The 17795-nt window shown below is 41.4% G+C and overlaps 1 protein-coding gene across 2 annotated transcripts; it reads left to right on the forward strand.

Moving 5' to 3' along the window:
- The first annotated feature begins 8904 nt into the window (after positions 1–8904).
- Positions 8905–17621, forward strand: POLR2E (RNA polymerase II, I and III subunit E). Of its 2 annotated transcripts, none has more exons than XM_026670999.2 (8): positions 8905–9067; positions 10577–10751; positions 11759–11874; positions 13063–13143; positions 13352–13410; positions 13979–14057; positions 14598–14682; positions 16868–17621. In XM_026670999.2, exons 1-7 carry the CDS (start codon positions 9011–9013, stop codon positions 14661–14663), a joined length of 633 nt encoding a protein of 210 aa, XP_026526784.1. In that variant the 5' UTR covers positions 8905–9010; the 3' UTR covers positions 14664–14682; positions 16868–17621. The 2 variants fall into 2 exon arrangements, with proteins under 2 accessions (XP_026526784.1, XP_087808720.1); XM_087952594.1 differs by having other exon boundaries at positions 8913–9067; positions 16899–17621.
- The last annotated feature ends 174 nt before the right edge of the window (positions 17622–17795 follow it).

Raw genomic sequence — 17795 nt, forward strand, 5'->3', positions numbered from 1 at the left:
GTTCTGTTCAGAGGTGGTATTCAGCCGGTTCTGACCAATTCTGGAGAACCGGTAGTGGAAATTTTGAGCAGTTTGGAGAACCGGCAAATACCACCTCTGACTGGCCCTGCCCCCATCTCTTCTCTGCCTCCCATTGAGACCCAGCTGATCGGCTGGGACTTCTTTAGTTGCCCTGCACAGGAGAACGGAGCTGCAAAGCAGGTTAGTGGGGGTGGGGAGGGAATGAAGATTTTGCAGTATCCTTCCCCCTGTCATGCCCACCAAGCCACACCCACAGAACCGGTAGTAAAAAAAAATGTTGAATCCCACCAGTGGTTCTGATGATTCATCCTCCGATTTCCACAGTGTATTTCTTCAGGCGGCTGTGCGCCACGAGGATTTATGCATGCCTGCTTTTAAAAATTTCAATTTGTTTCCTGAATCATTCCTAACAGTTCCTGGGAGGGAGAGGAACCAATTTAAGAGACAAACAGGGCTTTGCATATTTTTGCCAGCTCATCCTCAGCTGGCTCAGCAAAAGTTGAGTTTTACAAACAGGAAGGACTCCTTCTATCTGTCCTTCAATTACTCCTTTCGAAACGATGTGGTGGCTCTAAAGAACCAGATTTCTCTTTCCCTGGGATGTTTCTCGCATCTCACTGAAGCTCCTTCGAGGGGGTGGACGGGGGGGGTGGTTATCAAAAAAGGCAAGGGTGTCCCATCCTCCACAGAATCCCCCAGATGGTTTCCACCTGAGATGCTTTTCCCACGTCGATGTGGAGATTTGCAAAAATATTTACTCACTACAGGCAGTCCTTGACTTACAACAGTTCATTTAGTGACTGTTCAATGTTACAACAGCACCGAAAAAGCGACTTATGACTGTTTTAAGACCTTGGCAGCATTCCCCATGGCCAGGTGATCAAAATCCAGACACTTGGCAACTGATTCATATTTATGACCGTTGCAGTGTCCCAGGGGGTCATGGGATCCCTTTTTGTGACCTTCTGACAAGCAAAGTTAATGGGGAAGCCAGATTCACTTAACAACCGTGTTACTAGCTTAACAACGGCAGCGATTACTTAACAACTGTGGCAAGAAAGGTTGTAAAATGGGGCAAAATTCACTTAAGAAATTGTTTCACTTAGCAACAAGAAATTTTGGGCTCAATTGTGGTCATACGTCGAGGACTACCTATATCATCAGGGTTGGCATTTATAACTTCCTTAAGCTCACTGGTTCCCCAAGTGTGGTTTGGAGACCCACTCAACAGTGGTGGGTGGGTGTGGCTTGGTGGGTGTGGCAGGGGAAAGTTACTGCAAAATCCCCATTCCCTCCCTGCCCACTAACCTGCTTTCCAGCTCTGTTCTCCTGTGCAGGGCAACCAAAAAAGACCCAGCCGATCAGCTGGGACTTGGGAGGCAGAGAATAGATGGGGGCGGGGCCAGGCTGCAATGGTATTTGCCGGTTCTCCAAACTACTCAAAATGTCCGCTACCGGTTCTCCAAAACTGATCAGAACCTGCTGAATACCACCTCTGCCACTGAAGGTTTCCAAGACTCTTTTGGGGAGTCTGAGAAGTCAAATAAATAAATATTTTAAAATTTCTTATCTTTAATTTTGAATACAGGTAAGTATTGATGGAAATGACCCACAAAACCCAAGCTCTTTGGGTTCCTCAATCATTTTTAAGAATGTCAAAAGGTGCTGAGACCAAAATGTTTGAGAATCTAGCATCATCCAGTCATTCCTGAGGAAATAAACTACTGTACTAAGAAACACAGGCCTTGTGTATTATCCCAACAATGGCAGGAAGGTGCTTAAGATGCTGTAAATGATTCCCGTGGAAATCTCTCTCATACAGATTCAGTATGGTCACTATTATCCAGCAAGCTTACAAGGTGTTCTATGAGAAGCCTGTATTTAGGTATGACTTCTGCTTAAAGTAGAATATTGGCCACAATCGTTTCTACACGGTTCTTTTCTGCTTCAATAGTACAAGGAGTCCTTGACTTATGACCACAATCAGGACCAGAATTTCCATTGCTAACCAGGCAATTGTTAAGTGAGTAGTGCCCTATTTTAAAACCTTTTTTCGGCACAGTTGTTAAGTGAATCACACGGCCATTGAGTGAATCTGGTTTCCCCCATTGGTTTTGCTTGCTGGAAGCTGGTTGGGAAGGTTGCCCGTGGCAATCCTGTGACCCCAGCATGCTGCAACCATCATAAATACATGCCAATTGTCAAGCGCCCGGATATTGATCCCATGACGGTGGAGATGCTACAATGATTGTAACTGTGAGGAGTGGTTGTTAGTCACTTTTTTCAGTGCTGTTGTAACTTTGTACGGCTGCTAAATGAATGGTTGTAAGTCAAAGACTCCTTGTTAATGCAGATGAATACATTGCAAATGTTCTTCGTAGCAATAGCACTTAGGCTTATATACCACTTTACAGTGCTTTATAGCCCTCTCTAAGCAGTTTTATAGAGTCAGCCTATTGCCCCCAACAATCTCGGTCCTCATTTTACCCACCTCAGAAGGATGGAAGGCTGAGTCCACCTTGAGCCTGGTGAGATTTGAACTGCCAAATTGCAGGCAGCCAGCAGAAGTAGCATGCACTCTAACCATTGCACCACCGTGGCTCATCGTAGCTCAGCTTTTGCATTTGTGCATTTGGCACATTGGTGTATCACTCTGGAGGGCTCTCTACAGCCAAGCAATTGCATAGAGTCCTGTTTAATAAAAAATATGTTATAGGTAATCCTCAAGTTATGATCAATTTTCATTCTGAAGCAAAGCGATTTTTAAGCGAGTCATGCTTGACTTTATGATCTCTTTTACCGCGGTTGTTAAGTAAAGGGGGGGGGAGAGTTGGGGGATGATTTTGTTACATTGTACTTTATTAATTTATTTGATTCTTTTTGTTAGTTTTTATTATTGTAAATGCGGTTTTATATTCAATAAGCCACCTTGATTTGCCATGGGCGAATAGGCGGCAATATAAATTCAATCAATCAATCATTAGACAGGTGAATCACAGGGTTGCTAATCAAATCCAGCCTCCCCCACTGGCTTTGCTTGTTGGACGCTGGCTGGGGAGGTTGCAAATGGTGATCATATGACCCCAGGGTGCTGCAACCATCATAAATACATGCCAGTTGCTAAGCACCTGAATTCCGATCACGCGACCAAAAGGATGCTGTGATAGTTGTAAGTGTTCCAGTTGTAGATCACTTTTATCAATACTGTTGTAATTTCGGTGACTAAACACATGGTATTCAATCGAGGACTCTCTGAATGCCCTTGCTGGCTGGGTATTTGGAGTGGATAGCCGAACTTTCAAAAGTCTTTGGGATTGTTATTGTTATCATCATTATCTTTCTCCTACTTAGAACTTAGAATAAGTTTATTGTCACTGTGAATGTACACTAATTGGCATATGTTAAAATGAAATTTCATTGCATACAGTTCTCAAAGGGTCTCTACCTCCAATGTACACTACATAAACATGACAACATAAATAAATACAAAATTATGCAAATACTTACATATATTATATGACACAGAGAAACAACACAATCTAGTTCAAATGTATACATGTACATGCTACAAGCTAAGACTGAGAATGAATAACAACCCTGCAGTGTAAGCCACATTGGTTAGTAGCTACATCTGGGTTGCAGTTCAAGTCATACACTACTTCTGCCAAAATTTCTTCAGATTGTAGCTATTGCTTCCTGGGTGACTTTGGGCCACCCATGTTGTCCCTCAGCCTAACCTACCTTGCAGGGTTGTTTTGTGGGAGAAATGAGATAAGGAAACACTATAGCTGCTTTGAACTCCTGAAGAAAAGATGGCCTATAAATCTTCAAACAATAAATAAGTTAACGGAGGGAGGGAGAGGCTAGAGAAGGCTGATTTAAACACAAGCATAATAATGACACAAACTCTTCAAAACAAGAGTCATTGGTGATGATACAAACATCCTGGTAAGCCAAGAAATGAATGCCTGATGTGGTGTAAATAGCACAGGGAAGTCAAGGAACTAATTGTGTTGTAGAATAAACAACAAACAGTAGAGAAAGAGAGAGAGAGAAAGACAGAGAGGATTTATGATCCCATTCTAGTTTGCCTAAATCAGTGCCCACTTAAAATTCTACCAAATTTTGCGCACCACAAATCAGAGAAACTGGATACGTTTAGAGAATAACAGAGATATCACCAAGTTAGAAACTCAAATGTATCAAGAAAGATTGAAGGGAATAGTCATGTTTCCAAGTTCTTATTAATTCTTCGGAAGGCTAAACTTATTTATTTATGGCAAAATTACATAGCCACCCATCTCGCCAAAGGCAACTCTGGGTACTGCAAAATAATAGATAAAACAGCCACTGTAAAACTAAATATCTAAAAGGCCGTGGTAATAAATATCATAAAAGCAAAAATATTAACCACAGGCAAAGGGTGGATAAAAATGACCCCCAGTGGCCATCAAGACAAATCTTGTGTTTCTTGAGAGCCTTAGGCCAGGTAGCATAACTAGGTCGCATAACCCAGGCACATCTCCTGGGACCCATCAAATATAGGTCCCCAGCTTATGGTACCCACAAGCATGCTCTCTTTATCAGATCTAAAGGGGCAGTCTGAAATAACAGGGGAGAGATTAAATATTATTTGTCTGCCTGCCTGCCTGCCTGTCTGTCTGTCTGTCTGCCTATCTGTCTAGTTAGTTAATTATATGCCACCCATCTCCCCTATAAAACAACTCTGGGCCACTATAAAATATAGATAAAATATTCTGCTAAATAGTAGAAGATTAGAAAGGATCAATGTTTGAAGATTGGATCACCTTAGAAAAAGTTCTCCCTATAAGTTAACACAATGTTGATGGCACACCGCTGTCATCATCAAAAATATGAAAGTTCTCTCTCTCAGAAGTTCAAAGGAAGCCACAACTTTGGAAACAGAATAGATTTAAATCATGATTCCAGTTAAACGCTCATCAACATTTCAGAGCAGTTTCATAATGATACTGAGTATCAAAAAGAGCATGTGCTGGATGTGTTCAAGAAGACCGGACAGTTGCCTTGTGGCTTTAAATTACAGGCAGTCCTTGACTTATGACGATTCATATAACAACGGTTCAAGTTAAGACGGTGTTGGAAAAAGTGATTTGCGACCTGTATTCACACTGATGACTGTCACCCTGCCCCTGTGGTCACAATTGCAATTTGGGCATTTGGCAACTGGCTCAGTTATGACTGGTTGAAGCATCCTATGATCATGTGACTCGGATTTGTAACCATTTTTGCTAATTTCCAGCAAAAACAAAACAAAACACATTGAGGAAGCTAGTTTCAATTAACAAACATGTGATTCACTTTGTATTGCGACCTGTATTCACACTGATGACTGTCACCCTGCCCCTGTGGTCACAACTGCAATTTGGGCATTTGGCAACTGGCTCAGTTATGACTGGTTGAAGCATCCTATGATCATGTGACTCGGATTTGTAACCATTTTTGCTAATTTCCAGCAAAAACAAAACAAAACACATTGAGGAAGCTAGTTTCAATTAACAAACACGTGATTCACTTTGTAACCACTGTAAAAATTGTCATAAAATCTGGTCTCGCTCAATTTACAGTCACAATGATTTATGATGGACGTTCCAGTCCCAAATAGAGTTGAAAATTGTGGACTACTTATAGATTCTTAATATGGTTGGTTTCAATAGCCCATCCAACTTTAGGATTTGTTAACTGAGGCCTGGATTGAGAAAACAGTAAGTGGGGAGTTGATCCTGGATGAGTAAAGACAATCTCAGAGAAGTCAGGATTTATTCATTTTTTTACCTTACTTTCCTTCCAACACACAACCAAAGCAAGTTAAATAAAAGGTTGAAAGACACAGTGTAAAAGGCAATCGTAATTAAAATGACACCTATCAATCAAATTATTTTAGACACTAATGAGCAGTGAATGCCTGTGTATGTTTATGCATATATATGTGTGTGTATATTTCCTACCAGCAGAAAGTTAACCACAAGAGAATAGTGATTTTTATCTGGGCTGGTTAATCTGACCTAACTAAGCAGGGAGTTCCAAAGGCACAAGTTTAGTAGGGATGATCCCCAATTATTCTTGTTGTGTCAGATCACTGCATCTATTCTACATACATTTAACTTTAATTATAATTGGCAGTGGTTTGTGCATTCCATTTTTGCCTGACTTCATCGCTTATATTTGAGCTGTGTACTGTATAGATAAACTTGCCAACACAGCATAATGTATCGGGTGTAAGAACTCTGGCTCACAAAAATACATGCCATAATCAACCTGTTGAAAGCCTTTAAGGACTCAGGTGTTACTACTTAATGGGATGCATTTGAGTTGGGTTGGTCAACTGCACAATCCCAGCCAGTTGTGATTTCCTTTGAAATTTGTGATCAAAACATCCCATAGCTTAGCGCTGGCTGGGAATTTTGGGAGCTGAAGGCCCCACACATCTTAAAGTTGCCAAGGTTGAGAAACTTAGTGCAGGATATAGATAGTCCTTGACTTACAATAGTTCATATAGTGACCATTCATAGTTACAACAGCACTTGACTGTGTGACTTATGACCATTTTTCACACTTACAACCGTGGCAGCATCCCCATGGTCACATGATCAAAATTCAGACACTTGGCAATTGACTCATATTTATGACGGCAGCAGCGTCCCAGGGTCATGTGTGACCTTCTGACAAGCAAAGTCAATGGGGAAGCCAGATCCACTTAACAACTATGTTACCAATTTAACAACTGCCACGATTCACTTAACAAGTATGGTTGGAAAGGTTGTAAAATGGAGCTAAACTCACTTAACTCTCTCACTTGGCAACAGAAATGTTGGGCTCAGTTGTGGTTGTACATTGAAGACTACCTGTATGAATCCACTCAAAAACAGCCTATTTTTTTTACATAGGTCTAGTCCTCAACTTAACCACAACTGAGACCAACATTTCTGTTGTTAAATGAAACATTTCTTAAGTGAGTCTACCCCACAGAAAACAGTGTCACCTTCTCTTACCTTTTGCAGGTAGCGGTCATTTGTCCCCTTCTGTTGCCAGCTAAATATATCCAGCAATTTTGAATGGCTTCGTTTTTAGACCTCTTTATCCTAGCACCAATCTTGGAAGCCTGCTCCAGCTTTGCCATATCCCTTTTTAAAGTGGGGTGCCCAGAACTGAAGATGTTGTTGAGTCACTAAATTATGACTTTTTGCAACCCCATGGATCCCAGCACACCAGGCTCCCTTGTCCTCCTGTGTCTCCTGGAGTTTGTCCAAATTCATGTTTATTGCGTCGATGACACTATCTAGCCATCTTATCCTCCGCCATCCCCTTCTCTTTTTGCCTTCCATCTTTCCCAACATCCAGGGCTTCTCTCTTCTCAGTCCTCTCTTCTCATTTGGTGGCGAAAGTACTCAAGCTTCAGCTTCAGTAGCTGTCCTTCCAAAGAAGTCAGGATTCCTTTAGGATTGATTGACTGACTTGATCTCCTTGCAATTCAAGGGACTCTCAAGTGTGTTCTCCAGCACAATTCGAAAGATCAATTTTTTGGTGCTCACCCTTTTCTTATGGTCCAACTCTCATAGCCATACATTACTATTGGGGGAAACCATAGCTTTGACCATATCCTGTAGATCAGGGGTCTTCAAACGTGACCGCTTTAAGACTTGTGGACTTCAACTCCCAGAATCCCTCCTCCAGTCATGTTAGCTCAGGAATTCTGGGAGTTGAAGTCCACAAGTCTTAAACTTGCCAAGGTTGAAGACCCTTGCTGTAGAGTCTCACCCATGCTATTATTACCTCCTGTGATCTATGGCACATATGTTTGTTAACACAGCTGACTAACCCTAACTCTGGCCTGTTTGGCTGCTGCATCACACTACTTGTGGTGTTCAGTTGATGGTCTCTGTTCTCCTAAATCAGTGGTGTCTGTAGGAGCTGATTGCTTTAGTCAGAATGCAAAGGAAAGTAGCATTGTGCTGTCATCTTGCAAGGTTCACTCTTCTGGGCATAGAGCAACATTGCCAGGTATGTTGAAAAAAAGCCATGGCTGACATAGCAATATTATGAGCCTGGTGATGTCATACCTCAACCTCCACACGTGTCCTAAATCCTTCTCACATGCATGGCTGCCAACCCAAATCTCCTGGGCCAATTTCAACAATACCCAGGCAGAACCTCTGCTGTCTGGGACATCAGTACAGAACCACATTTGGCCATCCCCCCTTCCTCCCACATTTATGTATTTCTCCACCCCATTACTTATACCAGGGGTCTCCAACCTTGACGACTTTAAGCCTGGAGGACTTCAACTCCCAGAATTCCCCAGCCAGCAGCTGGCTGGGGAATTCTGGGAGTTGAAGTCCTCCAGGCTTAAAGTCGCCAAGGTTGGAGACCCCTTACCTATACAATTAGGCAAACTTTTCCAATGGTGGACAAGAAAAAATTAACACATTTAACTTTCTGGCAATCTTTTCATCGCGATTAAGCAAAGCTAGCCCTAAACATTATGCAAATGAGGTCGATTCTGATAAGAGTTTCGTCTCTCCGGAGAGGTTTGTTTGTTTTTGATAAATCTATGTTCCTTTCATCAAATCTGGCGTGATAACAAAGTCAGCTGCGGAGAAGGGATGGAGAAAGATAAAGCCAGACTCAGCACCATGTATGTACGTATATACTGCGCTTGCGCTTCGCCCAAACTGAGGCCCTAAACCCTTTTTCCGCCCTATTTTAGCTCTTGCGCGTGCGCAGTATTATGGTGACGGCAAAAAGGGAGAGCCGGAGGAAAGCAATTTGTTTTATGATCCGGTGCCACTTCTACGGACTTCTCCCTTCCTGCGCGTGCGCAATCTCTCTTTAGCCCCCCCTCTCTCCGCATGCGCCATACTGCCCACAAGTCGCGTGCCTTATACGTCATCTCCCGGAGCCGTCCCGGGGATTTTCTTGGCATTCGCGCGGCGGTCTGGTTGGGGGCGTCATGGACGACGAAGAGGAGACTTATCGACTATGGAAAATCCGGAAAACAATCATGCAGGTCAGGAGAAGGAGGAAGAACGTGGGGGGCGGGAACGGGGATAGGACACAGGTGACAGGGTTTGCCATTCTGACCTGAACCTTATGGAGGGAGAAAATGCCCGGTTTCTCTTTATTTTGTATTTTTCTTTCGTGGCTTCGGTTCTCCCAGATCATATACAAAATATTTAGGTAAGATAACAGATAACCAGAGTTGGAACGCACCGTATAGGTCATCTAGTCCAACCCCCCCCCCCCCGCCCAAGCGGGAGACCCTACACCATTTCTGACAAATGGCAGTCCAATCTCTTCTTGAAGGTCTCAAGTGAACGTATTTGTTTTATTTGGATTATTTTAAAATAAGGTCATTGTTCCGGCTGGTTTGCAATTAAAATATATGGTGCTTTCATCAAAGCTACAAAATTAGTGTACTCGTCAAAAAAAAGAAAAGAAATGAGGGTAACTTTGTAATAAAGTTGTAAGTTTGGGGTGGGGCTGGTCAAAATTTGTCTGGGTATTGGAAAAGTTAGTGACCTAGCCCCTATTGTAGTCAATTTTGGAAGATCTCAGAGAACTAAAATCAGATCAAAGACTATTAAATAATCCGAGAGTTGTAGGCTAGATTAGAAAAATGAAAAACAATTTAGATGAAGGCAAAACATTTCCCTACTGTTGCCAAGAAAACTACATTAATGCTTCCGTATATAGTATTTACCAGGACTTTTGTGGCTCAAGGGAGACCTTGCTTGAATGACAATGGATAAAAAGGGAGAGGAAATAAGCATGCATAAGCGCACCAAAACGTGCCTACTATCCCTGTCCTATTGTTTCTTTTTTTTTCTTATTCTTATCAATTTCATGTATTTATAACCATGTTTATACTTATACCTGTTATCTAATAATTGTTTGACAAAAAAAATATATATATATAAAAAAAACAGTGAAAGGTGATATATTTAGATTGCTGGCAAAGTCAGTCCATTTTTCGAGGTTGCTTTATTGTTGACAGTTGCCTTAGAACATCTTGGTATATGTTCTTAAATGGATGGTTCACTACAGATAGTTCTCAACTTACAACACTTAATTTAATGACTGTTCAAAGTTACAATGGCACTGAAAAAAGTGACATGACCATTTTTCACAGTTATGACCTTTGCAGCATCCCTATGACCATGTGATTAAATTCAGACGCTTGGCAACTGGGTCATATTTATGACCGTTGCTATGTCCCAGGGTCATGTGATCACCTCTTGCAACCTTCTGACAAGCAAAGTTAATGGGGGAGCCAGATTCACTTAGCAACGGGTTAGTAAATTATCAACTGCAGTGATTCACTTTACAACTATGGCAAGAAAGGTCGTAAAATGGTTCAAAGCTCACTTAACAAATGTTTCAATTAACATAAATTTTGGGCTCAATTATCGTAATAAGTTGAGGACTTACCTGTATTTTGCTGCTATAGTTACTTGCATTCTTCAGCATACTATTATATTAATATTTAAATGCACTTTTTTTTTGGTCCTTAAATCAGTTGTGTCACGATCGCGGCTATTTGGTAACCCAGGATGAATTGGATCAGACTCTGGAAGAGTTCAAAGCCCAGTTTGGTGATAAGCCGAGTGAAGGGCGTCCTCGGCGTACTGATCTCACAGTGTTGGTGGCCCACAACGATGATCCTACAGATCAGATGTTTGTCTTTTTCCCAGGTGATTATACCAAAAATAGATTTGGTTATTACTTCCAGGAACCTGGAATTTGCATCTTCATTCATTCTGCTTTCTTTTCCTGAATTAATTCACTTTTATTCAGTTTTTTGTTTCTTCCTTCTTTCATGTCTTGCAGTTTAAGTTCCTAAAAGCTAATCTTTTCTTTGAAGATCTAGAATGAATTTTCCCATCCCTCTTCATCAGTTCTTTCTGCTAGCTGATGTTTACCATCTTTGTATTCTTAGAGTTAGGGTTACGAATGGAGTAAATGCAACATCTGTTGTTTTGCCTGTTTTTAAATACAGAGTGATGAAACAGTGAAATTGGCACATGAACTTTTTATTAACTGTAATGTCATTTGTTAGCAAGGAAGAAATAACAGTTTGACCAGTACACTTATAGGAAAAAAAACCCTATACTTTTTAGTATGTAGTAAAATTATTTTGATGGTAACAACTGTTTCATGAATGGAGTGCATTTATTCCTGAAGCTGATGGCATATCTTTTAAAAAAATTAATGATCAAGCAAAATTTTTATACCATTGAGAGTAGTTAGAAATTTTTCAGAAAATTTCCTTTTCTAAAAAACCTATATAATATATTAAATGTTTGCATATTTATAAGAATAAGATACTTATAACTTTCATCTTCCGCAGCTGTACTAATTTCTCAACTAAATAAGCTTTTGAAGTACATAAAAATAAATGATATTTCATTAGACAATTTAACAAATAGTTAATCCTGCTGTTTTTGATTATATGGTAGGGCAATGAAACAGCTAGCGTGCTACTGGAAATTTTATTTGGATAAAATTCCAGCCACTGAAGTTATGTTTGTTTGAAAAATGGTAGTTGCAAGCTTCCTGCTTTACTACTAAACCTTTCAGTTCATTTATTATTAAATGAGAGCTTGAATTCTAATCCTGAAGCAGATGTCAGGCCTAATGAATGAAGTATTTTATTTCATGGATATTCTCCACTTACAAACAAACAAAAATCTCTTTTCAGAGGAACCAAAAGTTGGGATTAAGACCATCAAGATGTATTGCCAGCGAATGCAAGAGGAAAATATTACCCGGGCCTTGATTGTGGTGCAACAAGGCATGACTCCATCTGCAAAACAGGTACCTGAGTCTAAATTGGCAGAAGGGATGTTGATATAATCACATTGCTGGCTAAGAGATCCTCACCTGTAATTTTCAGAGAACAGTGATCTCTTCGCAGGGGAGGGCTATATCTCAAGACATTGTCTTTAATAGAGAACGTCATTCAAATTAGTTCTCAGAGTATTGGTCATAGAAATCTGTTTCACGACCATCTTAATGTTAATATTTGTGCACATGTATCATCTTTATGGATGCCAACATATCATTGAACAGCCCATCTGAAGTAGCATAGGATTGTCTTAGTGGAGTCACATAAATAAGAGCCAACAATGCAGCAGCAGCCAAAAAAGGCAATACAATCAGCAGACATGATATTTTTCCGATTAAAATCGAATTCCGATTTTTGGGAATCGCCCGGGCGGTGCGCGGAGCCGGGCGGGCGGGCGGTGCGAGCGGCGGGCAGGCGGGCGGTGCGAGCGGCGGGCGGGCGGCGGGCGGGCGGCGGCGCGGCGCGAGCGGCGGGCGGTGCAAGCGACGGGGCGGTGCGGCGGCGGGGGTGGTGCAAGCGGCGGGCGGGCGGTGCGGCGGCGGGCGGGCGGCCGATTTCTTGGCGCGTGGTGGGGGTCTCTTTGGCCGGCCCGATTTTTTTTCAGAGGGGAATATCATGCCTGAATCAGGCTGCATGAACAGAGGGCTAGAATCAAGATCATATAAAGTACTAATACTGCTTTATAAAGCCTTAGTAAGACCCCATTTGGAATAGTGCATCCAGTATTTAATCATACAATATAAAAAAGATGTTGACATTCTGGAAAGAGTGCAGAGAAGAGCAACAAAGGTGATTTGGGGGCTGGAGGCTAAAACGTGAAGAACGGTTGCAGGAATTTGGTATGTCTAGACTAGTGAAAAGAAGGACGGGGAAGACATGATACCCAGTGTTCCAATATTTGAGGGGTTGCCACAAAAAGGGAGGGGTCAGCCTATTTTCCAAAGCACCAGAAGGCAAGATAAGGAACAATGAACAGAAACTAACCAAGGAGAGAATCAACCTAGAACAAGGGAGAAATTTTGAGTTTGATCTTTAAAGTACCAGGGATTGCAATTTCTGTATTTCTGTCTCCCCCTTTCCCATCAATTCTCTTCCTTAAGTCCCTTTCTTAAATTTACAGCCCTGTCTGCTGCCTCAGTGTCTCTTCTCTCTTTTAGTCTCTAGTAGACATGGCTCCCAAGTACATCCTTGAACAATTCCTTCAACAGGAACTGCTGATCAACATCACTGAGCATGAGGTGAGGAAGGAAAAGGGGTGTGTGTGTGTTGTGTGTGTGTGACATTGGTTGGGCCTGTGAGGAGTGCATTGAGGAACAATATAAGCTCTGTTCTCATTCAATCGACAAAACCTGTTTCTGTGGTTGTTTGCCTGGAAGAGTTTTCTGTGCATAGCAGAAATCTAATTATATTGTGTTTTCATTCTTTTCTTTCTTTTTGCCAATACAGCTGGTTCCAGAACATGTTGTAATGACCAAAGAAGAGGTGACAGAATTACTGGCCAGATAGTATCCTTTTGCCTTTGTACTTACTGTTTGGAGTATCTGCCTCAGTTTTCTGCTTGTTCTGAGTTGGGTTACTGTTATCTTTCAGATATCAGACAGGTTTAATTTTCTAGCATTATCCTGTGTTAAGATGAAACTTTCCAGGCAAATATGTCTAGGATTTTAACATGAATTTTAAAATGATATATTCTTGCATTTGGGTTGGGATAGGGCCTATAAAACTAGAAGCATATCAGGTTGACAGTAAACCCAATGTATGAGTAAGCATGCATTCTATTGTCTGAAAACAGGTCCATTAACATGCATTAGTTTTCACGGTTCAGATTGTAAACCTGGGTTTTACAAAATGCATTACACACAATATATCAAATGCAAATTAATCACATTACTTAAAACAGGCCCTGGATTTCTATGTTCTCCCAAACTTCAAATTACTGTACCAACTTCATTTAATTTAAACTAGCAAGTTGTGTGAAACTAGCCAAAACATACTATAATCCTGGTATAGGAAATTTTTAAAAGGTCCTGTTTTTATATGTTTTGAAATTTTTCCTTTAACTGCTGTTGTCAGTAAACTAAGGGAAAATCAGCTTCCAAGAATACAAGCTGGAGATCCTGTAGCTCGCTATTTTGGAATTAAAAGAGGCCAGGTAAGGAGCAGAGCAAGGGAGGCTGAGAATGTGTCATTTCCCAGTGGATTTGATAAATACACTATATGGAGGTTATAAGTGGCAAGAAATTTTGCTATCTAAATAGAAGTTCAGGAAGCCTGATGATGAGAGAGAGAGAGAAAAAAAGAGACTTTTTTGATTTTTGTATTTCTCAGAGGCATCTACTTGGATTAAATGGACTTTAGCACAGTTGACTTAGGCTTTTGTTAGATCAGTTTTTTTTCTGAATCTACAGCTGGGAAACATTACTTACACACTCCTTCCTCTTCCTATTTTCCCCACAACAACTCTGTGAGGTATGTTGTGTAGAGAGTGACAGGCCGAAAGTTGCCAAATCTAGCATACTTGGAGGGATTAGGTTGGGTGAAGGGTGAACTTGTTGGTCTATAGCAGATTTCATTACGAAATCCTGAAATGCTGGCTGTCCCATCAGCCATTTTACAGGGATTCATTGTATAACCAATCTGCAAAAATAACCTGAATAATTTTCTTTCTCTGTTGTCTGCGTGGTTTCTTTAGGTGGTGAAGATCATTCGGCCTAGTGAAACAGCTGGCCGTTACATCACCTACAGGCTAGTGCAGTAGCCAGGAATTGTCGTATAAGGTACTATAGAATGTTTCATTATCTTAAAGGTCGTTAAAACAGACATTCTTTCCTTCCTCTTTCATGCTTCCTTCTGCTTTGTCGGATTTGTGTGGACCAAAGTATACAAAGGTTATAACAGGAGTTGGAGGGTTGAGATTTTATGTATCCATGTTATTCATGCTGTTTGGCGGTGCTGATAAGACAGTCCATGGTTTTCTTTTTCATTACGGAGCAGGGCCTGGGTGGGGAGTGGAGGAGACATTTGCAAACCAGGGGATCAACTGTTGCGGGATTAAAACTCCCATCAAATCCCCTTCAACCTGGCCAATAATCAGAAGGCTGACAAAAATCGAGAGGAGTCTAGATTCTTCTCAGCCATAAGATGCTAAACCTGTCCCATGATTGAACGGTACAAAACTTAGGATAAAATGAACCAAAAAAAGTAGTTCTCTATTTCCCAATACTAAAGACAGAAGAAAGAATCTGAATGAATCCGGATAGATAAGAGGTTTTTTTTTTACACAACACCTCATTCAACTTTGAAATTCCTTACCATGAGATATGAAGCTGGCTACTAGATTGTCTGGCTTCAATAAAAGGGGACGATGACACCAATTCACAGTCCTGGGGATCGATACAGGTAGAGATTAACGGAAGGGATCTTGTAGGTCATCTTCTAATCTAACCCCCTGCCCAATCAGACCCAATGTCAACTAAAAAGATACTCCTTTGGTCTTTTTAGCTGCCAGAAAGGGGGTAGGGTGGGGGGAAGACCAGGGTCAAGGGGGAAATGTATGATGTAACTTAGTATCGGCTGCACCCAGCTAATCGCCAACATGGCCACTTCTAATAAATCAATTTTCTTTTCTCTGAGATGCGGCGAGAGGCTTTTGATTTGAATGAGGGTGGGTTTGTTGGAGCCCTGACAGCCAGCCAATACCCTAAAAATTCAGCATTCTGGGATACCTGACCCCCGGCCTCTTCAGTCACTTCCCGACATCTGGAATGCGTGGAGAGAAAGTCAGGTTAAAATGGCAGAGGGAGGGGAGGGCCTCTCGGAAGAAAGCCTTCTAGAAGCAGCCCAGCTACGAACAGAATCATAAGCGTCACCGTTTCTGACAGATGGCAGTCCAGACTCTTCTTGAAAGCTTCCAGGGATGAAGCTCCCACAACTTCTGAAGGCAACTTCTGTTCCATTCAGTAACTACTGATGGCAGTGGGGCTGCTCTAAAGGCCATCTCCTGGGGGGCTTCTTTGTGCATCAGTGGGCCACTGGGAAAACAAACCCACCAGGATTAGATGGCCTGGAATCTGACCCAGCAGGACACTGCTTCTTAATTGGGTTGACTATCTCTTCACTAGGACTAAGAGTTTGGCTTTAAAAAAAAAAAAAAGGAAAATCACTTGCAGAATTTCACAGGGAATCCTCAAATTAGGATCACAGTGGAGCTAAGTAAGACAGTTGTTAAGTGGGTTGCACCCCATTTTATGACCGTTTTGCCACAGTTAAGTGAGTCATGCGGTCATTAATTGAATCTGGCTTCACTCATTGCTTGTGGAAAGCTGGCTGGGAAGGTTGTCAATGGTGATCATATGACCCTGGGACAGTGCAACTGTCAAAAATATATGCCATTTGTCAGGTGCCCGACTTTTGGTCACCATGGGGGATGCTACGGAGATTAGAAGTATGAAATCCAGTCATAAGTCACTTTTTTCAGTGCCATTATATCTTCAAATGGTCATTAAATGAATTGTTGTAAGGGACTCCCTGTCTATAATCATCCTACCTATTGGATGTAATAAAAACTGTAGCTAGTTTTGAAGAACATGGGATGGTATGAAGCGAGTATACAGGATTGACAGAAGAATTATATGGTTTTTATTATTTGCTGACCAATAATACTTGCATCCAAAGCCAGATTAGGAATGTAACAGACCGTTAGGCGTGCTTGTGTGAAACAGAGTTCTCCAACCTGCTGAGTCCAGATGTGTTGAACTATAACTCCATCATCCAGCAGCACTCCAGCTATGAATGATGGAAATTTTACTCCAATTAACTTGGAGAACATCCGCTTGAGGAATGCTGGTGTAGAAAGGACAAGCATCTCTGTGATGTCTTAATTGGTGTTGTAGTGAATCAGCTAATTGCGACATGTATACAGAATTCAAATTAGACACTAATGCTGCTGCTTTTATCCTGTAGCATGGCTGAAGCTCTTTTTAACCTTATCCAGGAGACTGCTGATCTGCTTGCTTAACAGTCTTGAGCATAAGGAAATACAAGAATGTGAAGAAATGTGCCTACTTGAGACTTCAAACTTGAAGCTTCTAGTCCTTTCTGTCCAACCGGTCATGAAGAGGAAAGGGGTCACCAGCAGCACAGAAAAGGCTGCCCTTGATTTTCCAAACTGGACTTCCTCTTGCTTGTATAAGCTGGATGTATTATTTGTTTAGACCACATTTCTGGAATTTGGGTTTGTTTGGGGTAAATATTTCAGGCAGCAACAGTTTATTTTCCAAATCTGGATGAAGGATACTTTAGAAAGCTTCAAATGGGAGGGCTTCCTTAATTCCTTCTGTTGATATCAGGGTGAGGAAGGACAGGAAAACCCTTTCTGGTTTGGGGGACAGGGGGAACTCCATCAGATGCGGCTTTCGGTGGCCTTTTGTAGGGAGAGAGTGGAGATTCTATGGATTAAAATGGGGGAATAGACTGCTAATCTCCTGGGAATGCAAAAGAAGATTCTGGGAGTCACTTATGTAATTATGGACTTGTCACTTTTGTTTTTTGAAAAATGGACTTGTGTAAACCGTGGAAAAATATCTGGATTCTTCAGAAGGTCCCTGAAGATCTGCTGCCTTCCCTGTTCTGTTAACTATCGCTGAGTTATTGCTAAGGTTCAGAGTTTGCTCAGTGGTCCAGAATTTTTTATTTCAATAAAACAGAGTATGTTTTATTTCTCTCTCTCTTTCTTTTTTTTTTGTTGCCTTAAAATTAACTGGGAATCTCTGCCCATTCATATTCACTGGGCTATAGTTCCCCTTAATCTATCCAGTATGGCCCTTCTACCTGTGGTTGTGCTATTGGAGTTCAGCAACAACAAATGTGATTGTTAAGATTCCGAGTAATG

Source organism: Notechis scutatus, chromosome 1 (assembly GCF_049901735.1).
Source record: "Notechis scutatus isolate UNSWTSFEM ecotype Mainland chromosome 1, rNotScu1.2, whole genome shotgun sequence".
NCBI lineage: Eukaryota > Metazoa > Chordata > Lepidosauria > Squamata > Elapidae > Notechis > Notechis scutatus.

What these genes read in the sequence shown, in the direction of transcription:
- POLR2E (XM_026670999.2), top strand. Translation starts at nt 9,011, where the DNA reads ATGGACGACGAAGAGGAGACTTATCGACTATGGAAAATCCGGAAAACA. An exon ending in TCCGGAAAACAATCATGCAG is followed by an intron (nt 9,068 to 10,576) that starts GTCAGGAGAAGG and finishes TCCTTAAATCAG; the next exon opens with TTGTGTCACGATCGCGGCTA. An exon ending in TCAACATCACTGAGCATGAG is followed by an intron (nt 13,144 to 13,351) that starts GTGAGGAAGGAA and finishes TTGCCAATACAG; the next exon opens with CTGGTTCCAGAACATGTTGT.